The following is an 18,937-nucleotide window of genomic DNA, read 5'->3' as shown; positions in this document are numbered from 1 at the left end:
GATTCTGCAGCCTCTGGATGTGGGGTGTGGTGGCTGCCCTTGCAGGACATTGTGTTTTTGGCTCTTGCTGGTGGAAATGTTTTCCATGTGTTTCCCTGTGTTTACAGAGCTGAGGGCATGGAATGCAGCCCATGGTAAGGGAGCTGGTCTGACCGGGCCCAGCCACCAGTGCCTAGCCCAAGAAGTGGGTCCAGTCTGGAAATGAAGCACAAGGCCCGGTATGGGGCTGAGGGGTGGTCAATGCAGGAATGAGTATTAAAGAGCAGGGACCAGCAGTGTGGTTCAGCCCAGCTGGAGGCTAAGGTCTCCATAGGCAGGACTTATGCAGTCTGTGCCTTGGTTGATGGCTGCCTATATGTGCATCTTGTCACAACACACCAATGTTTGTTGAACTTGGCCCCTAGAGTATAGTGTGCATAGCACCAGTTTCCCCAGTAGTATAGGACCCTAACATCTCCCCCAGAGCTTGCTGTCCTGGCTGGTTGATGCAGGCCACCCAGCACAGGAGTGTAGGGAAGGAACCGCAGTGAAGGTCATTGCTTAGCTCAGAACATCTAGTCACTGTGGGCCCGCTGCTGTTGCCGCCGCACTTCCCGGTCCAGCTGTTTCTTCAGGCTGGCCACCTAGGGACAAAGTAGAGCCTCAGTCATGTCGGGAGGGACCCCAGGAACAGAGTCATGAAGAGTTGTGTCAGGAAGGGCTGGGAGAGGCTAAACAGTCCATGGCTCCCCAGGGAGTGTGCATGGGAGAGAGTGTGCCGATGGACAGCAGAGGGCCTCATCTCGTCCGTGTAGGCATGCCACGGTGAACATCTGTGAGCATCCTATGAGCAGTGAAGAGGTTTATTTTTTCTGTGAAGGTCAGACATGTGCTTAGAAGGACTGGGTTAAAATAAGCATGGCTAGTGGGACATGGAGACTAGATGGAAGGTAAATTGGGCAGCAGCTTCATCTCTCTGTGTCTGTGTCTTCTCCTTAAAATAAGGGTTAGACCATCAATCAACCATTTTAAGGTTCTTACTACTCAGCAGTTCAGCCGAGGCAGGCTCAACACACACACACACACACACACACACACACACACACACACACACACACACGTACTTGTGTGAGTATGCTGTATGCACACTCCTAGGCTCTATGTTCAGGTGCACTTTCCCAGCCCACTGAGCTGATCACGTGCTGGTGTTCTCCCTGTGACTCAAAAGGACAAGTGTGGGCCACCTCTGTGCATCACAGGCAGTCTCTCCATGTCACTGGTGGCTGGCCAGTCTCATGGTTACCTCTGACAGGAATCAGCCTCTCAGGGACAGGGCAGTGGAGGTCCAGAACCCATGTTTACTGAGCTGTAGATGATCCATGGAGCCACTCATAAAGGGGTGGGCATATGGAGTATGCTAGAAGCCAAGGCTCCGGATAGCAGTCATGCAGTTACCCTTGCATGGGGTGCTGTGGGAACAGGGGCCCTTCCTTTCCCCTTATGCAGCCCTGCTCATAGGACCTGGGCTCCTGTCCCTACCTGCCTTTCCAGGACCTTCACCCTCTGCTGGTGTATCTGCTCACGGGACTTCAGAGCCTGTGTGGCCTGCAGCTGGGCCTTGTGGAGCCTCTCGGCCTCAGCTGCCAGGTCCCGCTGGTGCTGGGCAGCCAGGGCTTGGAGCCGCTGGGTGTGGGCCTGTTCCAGCTCCACCATCTGGGCCTGGAGTGAGAACACAGGCACCGAGGGCTGCTGGGATCCTGGGGTCAGGTCCAGTGGGATGCCCCACCCTTTCTCTGGGGCTGTACTTCCTGTCTTGGCCCCACTGCTTTCTGCTGGGGTGTTGGCCCTGGCCCAGGACCAGCAGCAGACCTGGAGCTGGCATATATATTTAGCCCACAGATTTTGAGTCCAAGCCACCTGCTAAGGGTTTTGCTGGGCTGGAGCCCAAGCCACAGGCCCCAGGAGTGGACTTTAAATCTGTGTGAACAGCATCCCAGGTTCCCTCTGAGGTCACTGAATATTGATGATTATCCATCCCCCCTAAAGGTAGTCAACTGGAATGGGGGGTCCTCCATGGTGGAAGGGGAGACTGAACCCTCAAAGGAGCACGGGGTGTTATTAAGCCCTGGGCCTAGGAGACATGTATGGACCTATCCTCCAGGCCTGCCTGAGCCTCCTTTCTGTTTCTTGTGCCGTTTTGCAGAACCACGCCTGGTTCACAAGGTACCTCACCAGTCTGCATTGGAAGTCTGAGGGGATCTCTGGTGCCTGCACTGTTGTCTTGGTCTCGGCTTGGCACTCGTCATGGACAGTGACATGTCAGCTGTCTTTTCTGTACATGTGCATGTACACACATGTGGCATTGGCACACGTGAGATACACATGGGGACTGCACCGTTTGAATCTGCCCCAGATTTATCACCAAGCTTGCACAGTGTAGAACTCCACTGGCTCAGCTCACCTGCAGCTGCTGGCTCTGCCGCAGGGCCCCATCTACTTCCTGGTGTAGACTGCTCAGAGACTTCTGTAGCTGCTCCTTCCTGGCCCCCAGCATTGCTGTGTCCTCCTCCTTCCTCAGGGTCTCCTGTTCCATCTGCAGGGATGGGGGAAGCAGAAAAGTGTGGTAGGATTTAGGGTCTTTCTGGAAGAGGTACAATATCAGGTCAGATTTCCCTGGAGATTCATCTGGAGAATAAAAGGTGTTTCTGGGATGAACTCCGAATCTCCTGGTGCAGTTGGCAAGGGTACTGCCCCCTGCCAAGGTCTATTGGCATCTGCAGCCATAGTAGGAGTTAAGGAGAAGGGGGCCAAGTGTCTGCCTTGTTTTGGACCAGCAGAAGTTTCTGTAGTGATCCTTGGTGGGGGAGGTGGCATTTGAACCCCTATGTCCCTACCTACTCCTTGCAAGACTCCCTCAGGCCTCTTGAGCCCTACATGACCCTATGGCCTTTGCAATGCACAGGACCTTCTGCCTCTGCATGCCCAAAGCCATAGATCTGACTATAGTCACTGTCATGGTGCCAACACGCCTGTGTTAAAGCGGCATGGCTGTCTACACCATCCATCCCGGGACAGAGCCCTCTTAGTCACTCACTCCCACCAGGGTGGGTACAGGATAGGAGGAGCAGCCTGTAGGTTAGCTATGAGACATCACCATTTTCCATGTGGAGGTCAGGGACACTTTTACCCTGCAGCTGGAACCTCTGGAAGATATGACTGATGAGGACTCCTCTCCTTGGAGAGCAGTAGAAGCCTGCTTACCCACACAAGGAGCCTGGAGTATCTGCATGGGGAACTTAGGGGATCCCAGCTTCATAGTCTCACCAGGCTGGCCATCACCAAGGCAGGACTAGAGCCAGGCCTTGCTCTTAAGCCAGACTGCTCACCGCTGTGCCTGCCTGCTGCTGGTCTGCTGGGGTCATGTCCAAGTGCTATGCAGCTCCCTTTTCAGTGCTAGGCAGACCTACTTTTGCCATCTGGGGCCTGGAGCCCATGTGAGACTCTCAGGGACCTTGGGATATAGTGAGTTATTTGCAGGGGCAAAGTTATAGGGTCGGGGTCTGAGCCTTAAAAAATAAAAAAAAAAACTTTCTTCTTCAGCTCTGAGAAAAACAAAGAGCCCTCTCCAGTGAAAAGGGAACCCTGTTTCTTTAAAAATCTAGCTACGCTGCTAGAAATGCATGTTATAAAGAGAAAAGTGAAATCCAAAATAAACAAATGTTCACATCCGGGTTTCCCCTCCTGAGACACCAATAAAGGGTTTATGGGTTTGTGGCCCCTCACAGCTGACCTCCTGAGACTAATTAGCTGTTCCTGCCCTCCCCCTCTTGGGCCCCAAGGCCCCAAGGCTGGCATGGTGCCCACATCTTGCTCTGTTGCCCCTAGGAAGTGCCACCTCCCTTGCCCCAGAAACATCCAGGAAGGCATGACCCTACCCCTCACCCCTGCTCAGGCTGGGACAGACATCTTTCCCTCCAGCAACTACAGAAAGATCCTGGCGACTATACCTGAAGATTCCACTTTCCCTTTGTGGGAGGGCAGGTAGCCTTTTATGACAAGCTGGTTGGTAGCTTTGCAACTATCCTGGCCTGCTGGCTCCTGTGCCCTGGGCAGGCTGAGGTGGAGGGTGAGTAAAGTGGCCTCAAGAGGGTAGCCTATCTTGGAGTTCATGCCTGAGGCCCTCGCAGCTCAACACAAACGTTTCTGCTTCCCTGCTTTGCAAATGGGACTCAAAGCCCTGAGTGATCAGGTTGCTGATGCCACTTGGCCAGCCTGGCAGATTCTACACTCCCCTCCTCTCATCCACATGCCATCTCCCTCCTGACTCTTTCTCTGGAGCCGCTACTTAGGGCCACTTTATCTCTGAGAGGGCACGGAGGGTCTCAGAGCTCTGTGGCCACAACCTAGCCCAGTACTCTGCAAAGGCAGCATGAATGGGCTGTGTCCCGCTCCGTCCTGCTCCTTTGTAGCGTAGTGGACTCCAGAATGCATGAATTGACTTCTGTCTGTGCTGAGCAATGACCATCCACAGCCCTACGGCATCAGCACTGCCAGGTCTCATTGTATGTCCTGCCTGTCTGCTCTACACCACCTCAGCGGCTACTCTCTGTGAGAAATATGAGAGGGGGACAGGTTATGAACATGGAGCGAGGCTTCCTGACGCTATACCTGGGGCCCCCGACACAGCCCATGACATCCTCAAAGTCGGGTGCTATTTCCACTGTGAACAGGACCCAGGGGCCCAGGAGGTAGCTTGTGTTTGGATGGAGCTGGTCACAAAGTCGGGGGTGGGCTATTGATTCATGGTGCTTCACCTTTCTCAAAGACAGTCAAGACGGTGCCTTGCCACCACCAGAGGTCTCTACAAGGTGCTTGGAAATGTGGGCGCTGGCTCTGAACTTGGCACCATTGTCAGGGCAATGCAGACACTGAAGCTTGCTGGACCAACATTTCTTTTCCCAGCATCTGCTCTCTGGCCATCCGTGGAACTTCTTGTAGCCCTCCCCTACATCTCCAGGAATCTTTCCTGCCTCAAAACAAATACCTGTATGAGGCGAGTGCGCAGCGCCGCGAGCTCCCCCTGTAGGCGGGCCCTCTCGGTGCGCAGTGAAGTTGTTTGCTCCCGAAGGGCTAGCCTTTCCGCCCGCTGTGTCGCTGCTGCGGCTTCCTGCTCCCTGTGACTCCGCAGGAGCACCTGAGTGGGAAGAAGAGGCTTGTGTGGGCAAGGCCAGGAATCGGGGATCCTTGGCCTCTCCGAGCCAGGCATTCTGTCTGGGGGCAGTCTTGGCCTCAGCTTATTTTTCCCCCAAACTATGCACCTGCTAGTAACCCCTCTTTCTGGAGGTGCCCACTGTGGAGCAAGAAAGTCAGCCCTCTGACTCCCTATGGTGTCTCTCCAGCCTCAGTGTTCCTGCCTGTCACCTGTCTGGGTCATCACAGGACTTCACATCTGCCTCTGGCTTCTGCCTGGGCCTCCATTGATGCTGAAGAACTTTTTAGGTATTCGGATGCAGTGTCTTGCCAGAGTGAGCAGGTTCACTGCCCCCCGGTGATGGGTATACCTTGTCCTTGGGTCCCTCACCTGCTGCGGGGGCTCCAGCTGCCTCCCCTTCTCTGTAAGGCTCTGGCTGTGCCTGCTACTCTCTTCCAGGGCCTGGTGCAGGGTGTCCACTTGCTCCTAAGGGGTGGGGGGTAAGAGTCATGGCATCTGCTGGAGAGAGAGCCTGTGGGGTGTGGATGTGACAGCCAAGAACATGGCTGAGGATGACACGCTGTGCACTGGTTAGTGGTTAGTGCAACGACAGAGGAGTGCAGGCCTCTTTGAACATCCTTTGGCTTCATTAAAGAGGACAGTCCAGGCTACCAGCACTCTAAAACTGTCGCTTGGGCCCTATTGATGTCTGTGGGGAGGCTTGAGGAAGGTGTCTGTATGTGTTCGTATGGGTCTGTGCACAATACATGTGGAAACTAGAGGGAGGTTGCATACTGTCCATGATCATTCTCCACCTTAGTTTCTTTTTGATTTATTTTTATTTTATGTGTAAGAGTGTTTGCCTGCATGTATATGTGTGTACCATATGAATGCCTGGTGCCTTCGAAGGCCAGAGAAGAGCTTTGATTGGATCTCTTAGATCTGGGGTTAGGGAAGGTTGTGAGCCACCATGTAGGTAGCGTGAGTAGCACATACTGGGTTGGCTCTCTGCAAAAGAACTGAGTGCCTTTAACCCTCAAGTCATCTTCCCAGCTCCTCCACATTTTTTGAGACAGGGCATCTTACTGAACCTAGAGCTCATTTATTCCACTAAGATGGTCTGTCAGTGAGCTTCAGGGATCTGCTTGCCCCCTCCTCAGTGCTGCGGTCACAGACACACGGCTGTCTACTTTGTGCCAGTTCTCCTATCTGATCACGCTGGCCACCATGGTTTTAATATTCTCCTTCACAATTTTGTTAGCATATCTCAGATATTATCTACTCTGTAAACAGACAAAATCAAACCCAAAGCACCCAGCCAATAAGCAAGGATCAAGACCACACAGAAATAAAGACCCACATGAAACTGATCCAAGCAAGCCATGCTCTGCGCCAGAGCCCAATCCCTCTAGGAAGCATGCACACAAGGGACACCTAGCAACAAAAAGTGACAAAAGAAGTCCAGGGAAACAGGGGAAAGGGTGAGATTTTATACTCAGAACTTGACATGTAGCTCAGTTGGTAGAGTATGTGCCTAGCATGCATGAAGTCCTTTGTTTGATCCCCAGTACCACATTCATCAGGCATGATGGTGTCTTCCTATGAACAAAATATTTGGGAGGTGGAGGCAGGAAAATTAGAAGTTCAAAGTCACCCTTAGTTATGTACTGAATTCCAGGCTAGCCTGGGCTACACAACTCTGAAAAAACAAAACCAAGCAACCAACCCAACAAACAAACAAAAACTACTGCTGGACACACACCAAATCATAGCTAGGGACAACTAAGAGAAAGCTCAAATGCCAACAGATCACGTATTCACTTTAAAGAAGTAGAAAATTACAACAAAACAGTAAGATATAACATTATTAACAATAAGAGCTGAAAATGAGGAAATAAGATGAAAACAAGTGAAGAGATAAAAGTTGATTATTTGGAAAGACAGACTTTGGGTAAGGCAGGTTAAGAATAACAGAGTACCAACAACAAAACCCTGCAGTGGTTAGGGACAATGAGGTATATGACTCCAGACAGAGTTCCTCCCAGCAAGCCATTGTGCACATGCACTCATGTGACACAATTGCATACATGTGTAAGTCAACTGAGGCGCAGGGTGTTGAGTAGATGTATATACAGGTGCTTGGCATGCCTCATTCCCAAATGACACACTGATCCAAGAAACGGCAGAGACAAGGACTGGCCAGGATTGGAGGGGTTAGTGTGCATGACCGGAGCTGTAGGGTGGAGTGGTTAACCTTCCTTGAAAAGCTAAATCCTGTGCAGTGATAGACAAGGACAGGAAACTCAACAATTCTTTTTATAGCATGAAATATTCTTAGCATAGATAAATCCAAACAAAGATGACATCATTAAGGAATTACAGCTGCAAACATTTGACAGCAACTGTGGCCTCATGTCTGTGATGTGAGCCCCGTCAAACATGCGCCTCCAAGGCAGGCCAGGTATGCCCAGACTTGGAACCCAGAGCTTGGTCCTGAGGCTTCCTTACGCCAGCAGAAGAGAGATCAGTGGACTGTGTAAAGTCAGTGTAACTGCTCAGGGTGTGCTTGCCACAGGGAAGGCCTGGGCAGGAGTTCAAGGACTCTTCAGGCACCTCTGGAACTCTAGGGCTGTAACCTGGTGTCAATCCACAGAGAACACCAGTGGTCTCCCCACTGGGGCATGAGGGATGTGTGCATGGGGGCAATTCTTGGTTCTTCTGCTCGAAATCTTATCCAGATGCATGTGCCCTGGTGATGGGTGGGCACATGTCATCTACGGACATGCCTGTACATACAGCTGAGTCACTGGGGTAGTCCCGTGTGTCCTGGCATTCTGCTGGGTCCCTAGGACAGTCCTCTGTGTCTATCATTCTGCTGGGTTCCCTGAATAACCTTGGTGTTCTGTTTTTCTGTTGGGTCCAGGATAGCCATGTGTGCCCTGTTGTTCTTCTAGTTTCTCAGGGCAGCCCTGTGTGCCCTGTTGTTCTGCTGGGTCCTGGAGTAGCCCTGGCAACGGGAAGCAGTTGCTCTCAAACAAGAGTTGTACTGTTTGCATAGCACAGCCTACCATTTAATTAGAAAAATATGTTTTTAATTAACTTTTCTTGACAAACACATTGGCTTATGTGAACCAAGTTGGTGCGGGTGTGGGGTGGGGGAGTCAGTCCATGAAAGTGAAAGAAGTTGTATAAAATGCAGGGCTTGCTTTGGAATATGCTCTAGGTTTGGCAGAACCAGGAGGGCACTGGGCCAGCCCTGTGGGGGCCGGCAACTAACCAGCTATGGCAAGGGGGCACTGGAAAGCCATAAGAGTAGCCATGTCCCCAGGCCTCCAGCTGGCCAGGAACAAATGGCACTTTTCTAGAATTATGAGAAAAAGATGGCATAATGTTGGTAGGTTTTAGGAGACTTCTATTAAAACAAACAAAGTGAATCTTCATTGAACTGAGACGTTTGCTCATGGACAGAGGAGAGCAGAGAGACACAGAGCTGCTCCCTGCACCTTGCAGGTGGGGTAGGCCCCAAGGGAAGATCCCCAAATCCCAGGGAACATGGCTCACATGGATGAGGTGGCCTCTATGCCCCTCAGGACTCCACACTGGTAAGCTTGGGTCAGAGGGCACCTCTACAGCAGTGTCACTAGGAAACCAAGCCTTTGTCTCTCTGTCCCCAGGACAGAGGGTCTTTGGAAGGAGGAGAACTACCCTGATGCAGGCCATCGGGGGAGACTGGAGCCTCTTTCTGCCTTTCCCTTGGCCTGAGATGTCAAGATGGAGTCATCATCAAGTTCCCATTGGCTCTTCCCTGATTCTGATTTCCAACAATAACAAAAGCTCCCCTCTTCACAGATATGCAAAATAAAAAAAATAATCATGGAAGGGTGCCATTCACAGGGGTCAGGGTTGAGGCCCTCTAACTAAAGTATTGTTTTTAAGGTGAGGTGGGGCAGAGGCCAGAGTTCCAATGATCGGGAAAATGCCAGCCACACCCGCGGTGTGGGGAAGACTGATGACCTGAGTTCTGGATTTGGGGGAACAGTGACAGGAAGGGGAACTGGGAGACAGGGCCAAGAGTCCAGCTTAGGACCCTGTATCAGGAGACTTGAGTTAGGGCAAAGCGCTTAGAAGAGAGGTGAAGAAAAGGGTTTTGTTGGTCTGGTCTGTTTTTGTACTGGAGGTTGAGCCTAGGGCCTTGCAATGCTACACAAAAGCTCTCCTTCTGAGCCATATCTTCAGCCATTTTCCTTTTTTTTTTTTTTTTTTTTTTTTTATTTTGAGTCGGGATTTCACCAGGCTGCCCAGGCTATCCTTGAACTCCTTCAATGTTTTAGGTAGCCCTTGAAACTTTCAATCTTCCTGCACCAGCATCTGGAGAGGCTGGGGTTACGGCCCTGGCTGAGATGTTTCTGAAGTGGAAAGGGCTGTGAGCTGAAGGCAGGCGACTGGACTCTGTTGGTGTAGATGGCTCACAGCTGGCAGGCAAAGGTGATAAGAGGGACTGGGCAAGCCAACATTTTGGTAACTCACATAGCCCTGGCTGGCTTGGAGCTTTCTTGTTGCATGAAGCAGGCTGCATTTGAACTTGTGGCAGTCTTCCTGCCTCTGCCTCTTGAGGGCTAGACTCACCACCACACCCAGACTTGGCAACATTTTGAAGTTTTAAAGACAGGTGAGCCTTCTGGCTTCCACCTTTGAGAGAGCCCCAAGAAAAATCCATAGAACTGTCACATCTTTACAGTGCGTCTGAGATGGTCCTCAGAGGGCAGCAAGGACCCTGAAGTCTGAGAGAAAGCAGGTCCCTCCCAGGGGAACAGGGCCACAAGGTGCTTCCGGGCCAGTGCTGTGGTGTCACATGAATGCCCCATACAGTAGAAACCACATACCAATCAGGTTCTGAGGGGCCCTTGCACCAACACCTTGCTGTGCTGAGGTCACGTGAGGTCGCATAGCAAGGCAGGGGGTGGGAAGGCTACGAATCAGTTGATGGGCGAGCCACAGCTCCATCTAGTCACACAAGAGCTTTGAATCAGGGTGAGGAGAGGAGCAGGAGCTGTCTGAAGTTGTCTAACTCACACTGGCTTTCTGTGAGTCAACCCAAGAGGGCCCATGGTTGGGAGCCTGAGCCCTAGAAGCTAAGTGGTACTTGGCTCAGACCCAGAACCCCAGTCTTAGAATTGCAAGGAGCTGGACATTTCCTAGCAAGCCTGGAGGGCCTTTGGTGGGGCTCTGCCAGCTCTCCCCAGGAAAGGCCCTCCGTGTCAGTGCTCTTTCTGAAAATGGGCTTCCTGCACGAGGGACTCTAGAACATCAACTCATGGCCACAAGCTGCAAAGTCATCGGGAGCTGTTGGCCAAGAGCAGGCTGTCCTGCCGGTGGAAAGTCCAGGTCTGTAGCAGAAAAGGGTGCGGAATCTCAAAACACAAGTGTGGGATGGGGCAGCAGGTAGCCTCCCTGAGGTTAATCTAGAGGCGAATTAGGAACAGACAGATCCTCAGCTCCAAGGTGACACAGTGTGGCAGAAGCAGTAGGGAGGGACAAGACAAAGATTCCCCTGGGACACGGGAAGTGACCTAGCCCAGCAGTGGGAGGAACCCTGAGCACAGCCAGCAAGGAGCACCCTTGAGACGACTCTAGAGAAAGACCTGAGAACCGAGGCTGAGGGAGATTGGAAAGCAAAGAATGAGCTTTCTTTTCATGGATAATGAAGCACCAGTCCAAGAAAGCCCAGGGAAGTAAGCACCGATGTAATCTGAGGAGAAACCGTATCTTAACATGCAGCACTTGTGAGTGGGGTAGGTACTCTGAAAAGGCAGAGCAGGATAGAAACAACTGTGAATGTACATAAAGGGCAAAAATGGCAAAGATGCGGAAGCTGAGCTGGGCAAATGAGTGCAGTGCCCGCCCCCCCCCCCCCCGTCAGCCTTGGGTCAGGGAGGGTTGAGGACACAGCGTTTAGCTAGGACCAAGGCCATTCTCCATGCACACTGCTGTAGGACGCTGCATTAGCAGGGGCACGCCATTGAGTCTGTGCTGAATATCCATAGAAATAGCTGGTAGTGGCAAAAAGAGGAGCTGGAGAGATGGCTCGGTGGTTAAGAACACCAGCTGCTCTTCCAGAGCTCCTGGGTTCCCAGCACCCACAGGGAAGCTCACAGCCATCTGTAACTGTAGTCCCATGGGATCTGATGCCCTCTTCCGGGGTGCAGATATACAAGCAGACAAACACTCATTTACAGCAAACAAATAAGTCTTTAAAAAATAGTGACCAAAAAATCATAATAGAAGTCAACACCTTACCCCTGGCCTGGGGAATTCAGGAGAGCCATCACATTGGCAGTATTTCATTCATATCTTCGTAAAGGTTTAGAAAGTCCCTTTCCAAATGAATAACTCAAAAGCGATAAGCTATTTTTAGCTCTGTTTGGATTGTTCACAGAAAACATACACAAGTGAGCATACATGTAAAGTAAAACTGATCTAGCCCAGCAAGCCACCCCTTCTCTGGTCCTGTCACTGTCCGTCTATGCCATGTTCCAGGACCCAGGGTCATTCTCCCCTATACATGGCTATGAGGATACTGCATTAGGAGAAGCACGTTCCACCCGCCCCCCAGCATCTGTACTTAGAGGGTCTTTCTGAAACCTCCTGGGCAGATGAGGAAGCTTCCGGCAGGCAGGATGGCCTCTGTCTTCTGCCTTCCATCTCCCTGTGGGAGGCTCCTCCTCATAGGCTGAGGCCTCTGCCCACCTGACCGCTCTATACAGAAGGCCTCTGAGGGTGGCTAGACTCCCACCATGTTCCCTGCATGGAGAGAGGCTGTGTAGGCCTGCGTGAGGTTGGTATTTGCCTCTTCAGCTGATGCTCAGATAGAAGCCTGTGGAACCCATGATCATGGGTTATCATTCACCTCAAGCTCCCTCCTTGGAGGAATACTTGGGGATGAGTGACCTGTAGTTTTTACCCCATTACCCATTCCCACCCATGGTTGCTGACTTTATCCTTCTGGCAATAAACCCAAGGGATCCCGTTTTCCTGATACTTCCGGGAGGCCTTCTATCTGGGCATATTCTTCTCTCCACATCTGTGTCTGCCCAGAACATTATGGAATGTCTCAGCTGTTCTCTGGAGTCCTGCTCCTGCCCAGGGAAAGCTCAGCAATTGCTACGTTACTCCACCTATGGTCCATGGTAGAGTCTCTTCCTGAGAGGGCAGAGGGAGGCCAGAGCTATGCCCTGACCTATGGCCTAGCCTAGCTGCTCCCTCTCTAGGGTTTCTAGGCCCCATGTCATCATCTAAAATTGAAACTCCAGCAGCTACCCCATAACACAGCACCCAACATAAGAACACAGACTTGAGTCCCACATAAACCCTTTTGTGTATGAGTGATGCAGAATGAAAAACAGGCCAGGAGCAACAGCAAAGGCCCCATGGATATCTCAGAGCTTAGCAGGGCCTCCCTTCTAATGGGACCTCAGATAAATGGGTGGACCTGGAAGACTCTGCCCCCCCACCAGAAGATCTCAGCTTTGCCAACCTGTAAAATGAGGTCTAGGACCACGTCAAAGATAGCTGTGCTGGGGAGGGGCCCAAGACCCGTGTTCTGATGTCGGTCTGATTGGTCTGTAGCAACCTCTCAAGCGTCCTACCTGCATCCTCCTCCTTTCCTGGCTTGCAGCCCGCGTGCTTGCCAGGTGCTCTGTTTCCAGCCTCTGGAGTGCCTCCTTCTGCAGGGCCCGAGCTGCCTGGGCACTGTGCAGTGCACTCTCTGCCCTACGCTGCCCTGGGGTGGGGCGGGGGGGGGGGAACAGGGCGGCTTGAGTCTCTCAAGCTTGGCACATCTGTGGGGTCACTGCCACTTGGCACTGCCCCTTCCCAGTTCACAGGGTGCAAGTAGACTTAGTGATCTGAGGCCACGGGGAAGGAATGAGAGAGGCTCCCCATCTCAGCTGGGGTACGGGGAGTGGTCCTCTGGCTGACCTTCTGACCTTGGGTCACTGCTCCCCGTATCTGCCCTGCTTTCTCTCCCCATCATCTTTCCTTTCTTTCCCAGGCTCTGGGACAATCCCCCCTCCCCACCACTACCTTTTTAATGGGGGGGGCAGTAAGCTTAAAATACTGGGGGAGAGCCAGAAAAGTGCTTCTCTGAGGAGGTGGCAAGGGGAGTCATGTGGCTTTCTGGAAGAAGGGTGCCAAGCCGAGGGCACAGCTTCAGCTGACCCCAGGTGGATCTGCGGGAGGTGGGCAGATGGCCAGATTCAGCAGGTCCCAGAGGTCTCTGGAGTCCATCCCTCTAATGGGAAGTCATCACCGAGACAGGTGGCACTGTGCCATCCTGGGGGCTGGGTACAGTCCCAGGCCTACCCCGGAGCTCTCCTGAGGCCACTAAAAGTGGGCAAAAAAGGGACATGGAAGGGCCCCCTCATAGGCAGGAGAGGTTCACCTTCCTTCGCATCAGCTAGGTCCCTCTGTAGCTGTTCTACGCGGCTCTGTAGGTGGACGCGCTCACTTTCTGCCTCGCTCAAACGGCTGCTCAAACTGGCCACCTGGATGCTGGAGTTGTCCTAAGTAGAAAGAAGGAACTCAGCAGGGTGCTCTGGCAGGCAAGAGGGAGGGGGCACCATATTTACCAGTGAACTGGGAGACCAGGCAGGCAGCTTTTGGTCGAACCCATAACATATGGAGCAGGGTAGGGGATGAGGTGGTGGTACCGTAAGCTGTAGGGAAGGCCAGCTACCGTGGGTGGCTGAGCTTACACACCAGCCTGCCTGGGAGGGCATAGAGGCGGGAGAAAGGGAAGAGTCTAAAGAACCTCGATCCGGGGCCTGAACAGAGTGGGGAGCTTCCAGGAGCGGCGCAGGAGGCTGGAGCATTAGGCTGAGGATTAGCGCTGAGAAGCTCGCCCCCAGTCTAGCACTGCAGAAGGAGGAGCCCAAAGAGACGAGGTAGACAACCCTGTGGTCTCTGTGATTATGGCCTGTCCCAAGCTCATCTGTTTCCAAGGGAGTGATAAGGGGACAGTCACTGTGTCCCTCCTTGATGGAGTCCTGGGACCAGAGGCATCGGTGAGTAGGAGACGAGAATGTCCCTGTGTGAGAGACTGTGGGGGAACACTCAGGTTTCATGGCTAGGAGTGTAATACAGTGTCTTCAGACCCTGGGATGCCTCAGCAGGGCAAGCCCCAGGGCATTTGCTGCTGCCCACTCTAAAGGACAGGGTGGCCCTGTGACATGTGATGTAGTTGGATCTGAGAGGTGGTGGCATTCCTGGTTTATCGCCGTAGGGCAGTCTAAAAACTGACCACAGACTGTGCCAGCACCTCAGCAAGCCCGGGAATGGACAGACAGATGGACGGCAGTCTTGAGTGAGTGGCTGAGTTCCTCCCTGCCTCCCAGAATGAGTCCCGGGGCTGGGGGGCGGGCGGTTATATGCCCGTGTGCGTGTGGAAGACTTGAATCCCTTTTTACCCGCTCCTGCTGGGCTTCTTGAAGCTTTTGCACCAAGTCCCTCAGGGCATCCCTTACGGAGGCCACATCTATGATCTGTGAGTCAGGGTCTCCGGGCACAGGTGAGGGCCATCGGGATGGAGAGTAGGATCTAGTAGAGGGACTGGCTCTTTGCCATCCAGGACGAGTCTGGGAGCTGCCTGCAGGAGGTGAGAGCTGAGATGGGTAGGGGCAGACACACAGATGTCCTGTGCTTTTCTTTCAACAGCTCCTGCCTGTAGGAGCTGTGAGCAAGGCTATAGTGAGCACAGACTCCTGAAGTTGTTGGGACAGGCCCGGCCTCCTTATTATGTGGGTTGTGAGGCCTACGGAGAGGTTAGGGTACTCAGGTTGGGGACAGAACAGAGTGGCAATCACTGACCTGTTGTGGGAGAATGGGGCCTCTCTGGAGAGGCCAAGCGGCTCTGACTATGTAGCCCTAGGACACTGCGGAGTGTGGAGCACAGCCGGCCTAGCTGAACCTCCGCATTGTGCCTAGCACCCTCAGCCTGGGCCAGCTCCTGCTCCAGGATGTGGACTCTGCTACTGGCGTTGTCCAGGCTGGCCTGAAGGGTGTTAGCCTGGCTGCTGGCCTGTTGTAGCTTCCTGATGAGTTTGCGCAGTTCAGCCCGCAGGGTCTGCTCAGCCCTCTGGCTCTCACAAAGAATCTCTTCCAGTTGCTTCACCCGGGCCTCCCCCGCTGCCTCCACTTCGGCCAACTTCTGCTGTAGCCCTAGAGCCTGTAGGAAGGACATTGGGACTCAGAAGTAGGATTCTGACATCTAGGCTGGCTGCATCAACAGCTAGCTCAGCCAGGACGGGGGAAAACCCTGTTCGGTATACCCTATGAAGACTCTCAGCATCATCCCAAGACAGGCTGTAGCTGGAAGGTACCCTAGCTCTGTCTCCTAGTGTGTTTAGCAGGTGGGTATACCTAAGTCAGGCGGGAACCGCCCCTCAGCATCGCGGCATGTCCTTCACCAACAGAGAGCTTGGCTGGCAGCTGTCTGCAAAGTCGTAGACAGTTGGGGTCATAGATGACTGCCCTCTGCACTTGAGAGGCACATCATGACCAAAGCGAGCTTTGTTGTGTGTTTCTCACCATAGACAATACCTGCACCCTACATACTCGCGCATGCGTGAGCAGGGAATGCACAGGCTGTGGGGAAGAGAGAAAGGCAGTCTGCCTCCTTCCCCTGAGCCAGAGCACGGGAACCTGCCTCATATTCCTTTCTGGGTGGCTGCAGCATAACAATGGCCTTATTCACAGAAGGAGGTGTGGGGCTGAGGTCATTCTGGGTCACATGAGCTTGGGAGCTAAGCTGTCCACATTCTAGGCATGACTGGTGTTCAAGATGGCCAGGCATGTTGTTCATGTCCAAAAGCTGGGGAATGCTGGGTTCAGAAAGGCCCCTCTGTCCTTGGAGGCAAGAAGTACCTTTAGTATACTGAACTACAGTCCTAGCTGGGGCTAAACAGTGTCTTGGGAGCAGGCATAGGGGGTATGAAAGTCCGGCATGTGTGTGTGTGTGTGTGTGTGTGTGTGTGTGTGTGTGTGTGTGTGTGTGCACGAGTACGCGTGCGTGCATGCGTGCGTGTATGCAGGGCTTGGCCATGTGTGATGTGAGCAGGCATTAACTCAGTGTTCCGAGGCCTCCCTAGCTGGACTCTGCCCAGCACCTGGGCAAGATTTGTCTCTTCTCTAAAACAAATCTGGGGAAATTAAGCGGTTACAGCTTAACCAAACCCCTTGCCCTCAGATCCCTTTATCCTGTCCCTTGCTGCACATGGTCAGGTTACCATGGGGACAGTGGATGGAGACAGGAAATGGGCATCTGGCCTCTTTCCACCATTTCCACTCACTGACTCCTGTCTCCCCTGTAGGTGTTCTCGCGGACCTCATCTTGGTCCGTTTGTACCAGAGCTCAGGGGTCCCCCTCAGAGGGACAAACAGCCTTCCTACCTCCTTCTGGGCACCATCGCGGGCAGCCTGGCACTCAGCTATCTGGCTCTGCAGCTCCAGCGCCTCCTGCAGGCTCTTCCTTCGCTGCTGTGCATCCCGAGAGGCTTGGGCCTGCAGCTCACTCACCTCCCGCCTCTTCCTCTGGTTCTCAGCTTCCAGTGTCCTTACCTAGGATGGGGGCAGGCAGTGTTGAGGGGCCAGGGACCCAGCAGCCCCAATAATCCCTGCCTCTTCTCACACGCCCTCCATTTGGGTCCCACATTCCAGGGACATGTGTTCTGGGAAGAGGGCTTGGGATCCAACCTCTCCTACTCTGCAGACATGTACCTGGGACTCCTCTTTGGGTGAGGGTACTGACTGGGGAGAATGGGAAGCAGTTGTGTTAGTTATGGCTCTCACTAGGGAGTGGCTCTGGCCAGTGTCGCTCCAAAACAAGAGCAGGAGTTAGAAACTGGTACTCAGGATGGCTGTGAGACAGGAAGAGGAGAGGACAACCAGGGGCAGCCTGCTTGGGTGGAGGTCCCCTCACCTGTCTGTGGCGTTCCTGGAGCTTCCGGTGGGTATCCCCCTGTGCCTGTTCCAACTCCTGCAGCCTGGTCCTCAGCTCATATGCTTCCTTCTGAGCTGCTACTTGAGCCTCCTGAAGCACCAGCAGCTTCTGCTCCTGCTCCTCCTTGGACCGCTTAAAACTAAGCAGGCCACAGGCTGGCTGGACACTGGTCCCAGAGCTCTCCAGACAGACCCTCCCCAGGGAGCTGCTATTGTCTGTGTGTACTCTACACACTGCCCTAAGACATAACCTCTGGGGGTTAGACTCTGAGCCATTACCTCTGGCTCAGAGTCTATCCATGTCTTAGTGCCCAGAAGTGTGCCCCTGTCCACTCTCACCTCTCAGCCCACCCTTCCTTACCTCTATCACCCGCCCCCCCAGAGACCTCATGTCCAACCTAGTCTTGCGAGCCACTCACAGTGACTTTAGTTCCGTAGCCTGTTAAGCCTGCCGGATGGGAACTCCTTGAGGACAGGAACTGGTTCCCAGCCTCCTGAATAGGCTGGCATTTGTGGGCATGTTAGTCTGGACAGCTGAAGGTTGCCTTCACTGTCTTTCTGGTCCAGCTCATAGACTACCCTCTGCCATGCCCTCTCACTATGGCTTGGTTGAAAAGCAGGGCTGCAGGTTGCTCCCTTAACTACCCTGCAGGGTACCTGCCATACCTGGCTTTCTCTTGCTCAGCCCTGTGGATGGTGGCCCGCAGCTTGGTGTTGGAGCATTGCAGCACGTCCTTCTCTTGAGCCTCATCGTCCAGTGCCCGGCGGGCCTCCAAGGCCTCCCTGCGGAGACCCTCCTGACTCTGCTCACTGTCCTGAAGCTCTTGGCGCAGTCCAGCCAACTTTTCATGGGCCACGTTCAGCTGTGCCTGCAACCCCTCAGCCTAAGGGGGAAATATGCTCTGGTGACCAGCCTGGGGACCATGGGCCTGGGACTGGCTCTGCTCTGTAGAACTCTGAGATGTGGATGGATGGTTAGCAGGGCTTTTCCGGGGCATGGCTTTGTCCACACATCGGCTTTGACTACTGACAGCTCTCCCTACCGGCTAACCCAGGGTCTACTCTTCCCTTTTGATAACTATGTGGGTAGTGGGTCAGCAGCCTGGCGCTTAGCACCAGTTGCTACATAACACTAAGTGCAACCATCCCCCCCCCAGCCTCCTTCTCCTAATAGTGTGGGGGGAGATGTGTGGGGAAGGGAGAGCTCAGGCACCCCGTGCCCTTCACATTCTCCGGTAGACTCGGGGCTAGGCTGTTCCATTGCTGAAATAGGAAGCTATAAGCATCATAGGAGTGTTCAAGGCAGGGCTCAACCCATAGGAGCATGGCTACCTTCAAACATAAGGGAGGCCACTTAGTACCTCTGTGAGCTGACCCAGGGAAGGCAAGGGGTCATGTGTGTAAGTTCTCATCTCCTGCTGGCTGGCCCATGGCCCACAGGGTGACCCATCACACTGGAAGCAGGGATAGTGCCTGCACACTGCAGGGGTACCAAATCTTTGTTTCCTGCCCTGGAGCATGAAGCATTTCTGGCTACCCAGGTTCTATATGGAAGAGTCTGGAAGAGGGAGAGTCCATTCTCAACTCCCAGGCTATGGGGCAGGGACTTGCTGAGGCCTCCCAGTCCCAACCTACAACTCTGACCAGAAGCCTCAGAGAGTGCTCCATCCTGGCTCTCAAGTGTCCCTGGGGAGGAGGTGGAGGAAGCCAGCAGGGCCATGTTGGGAGAGGAAGCCACAAGAACTCAGTGATGTTGAGTGGCTGGTTTGCCAA

At 53.4% G+C, this 18,937-nt stretch overlaps 1 protein-coding gene across 1 annotated transcript in view; it reads right to left on the bottom strand.

Annotated features, from left to right (window-relative positions):
* The window catches only part of Crocc2 (ciliary rootlet coiled-coil, rootletin family member 2), a 57,782-nt gene continuing 38,845 nt past the window's right edge, over nucleotides 1-18,937 (bottom strand). Inside the window, exons 22-32 of the mRNA XM_027397655.2 lie at nucleotides 17,831-18,048; nucleotides 17,145-17,304; nucleotides 16,616-16,783; nucleotides 15,035-15,392; nucleotides 14,635-14,813; nucleotides 13,611-13,731; nucleotides 12,817-12,950; nucleotides 5,561-5,656; nucleotides 5,024-5,173; nucleotides 2,441-2,572; nucleotides 1-623 (exon numbers count right to left, since the gene is read on the bottom strand). Of these exons, the coding sequence (XP_027253456.1) occupies nucleotides 555-623; nucleotides 2,441-2,572; nucleotides 5,024-5,173; nucleotides 5,561-5,656; nucleotides 12,817-12,950; nucleotides 13,611-13,731; nucleotides 14,635-14,813; nucleotides 15,035-15,392; nucleotides 16,616-16,783; nucleotides 17,145-17,304; nucleotides 17,831-18,048 (1,785 nt within the window). The 3' untranslated portion in view covers nucleotides 1-554. The remainder of the gene's footprint in view (nucleotides 624-2,440; nucleotides 2,573-5,023; nucleotides 5,174-5,560; nucleotides 5,657-12,816; nucleotides 12,951-13,610; nucleotides 13,732-14,634; nucleotides 14,814-15,034; nucleotides 15,393-16,615; nucleotides 16,784-17,144; nucleotides 17,305-17,830; nucleotides 18,049-18,937) is intronic.

This window comes from Cricetulus griseus, chromosome 2 (genome assembly GCF_003668045.3).
Source record: "Cricetulus griseus strain 17A/GY chromosome 2, alternate assembly CriGri-PICRH-1.0, whole genome shotgun sequence".
NCBI lineage: Eukaryota > Metazoa > Chordata > Mammalia > Rodentia > Cricetidae > Cricetulus > Cricetulus griseus.
Note: the sequence above shows the minus strand (reverse complement) of the source record. Positions and strands in the feature narration are given on the sequence as shown.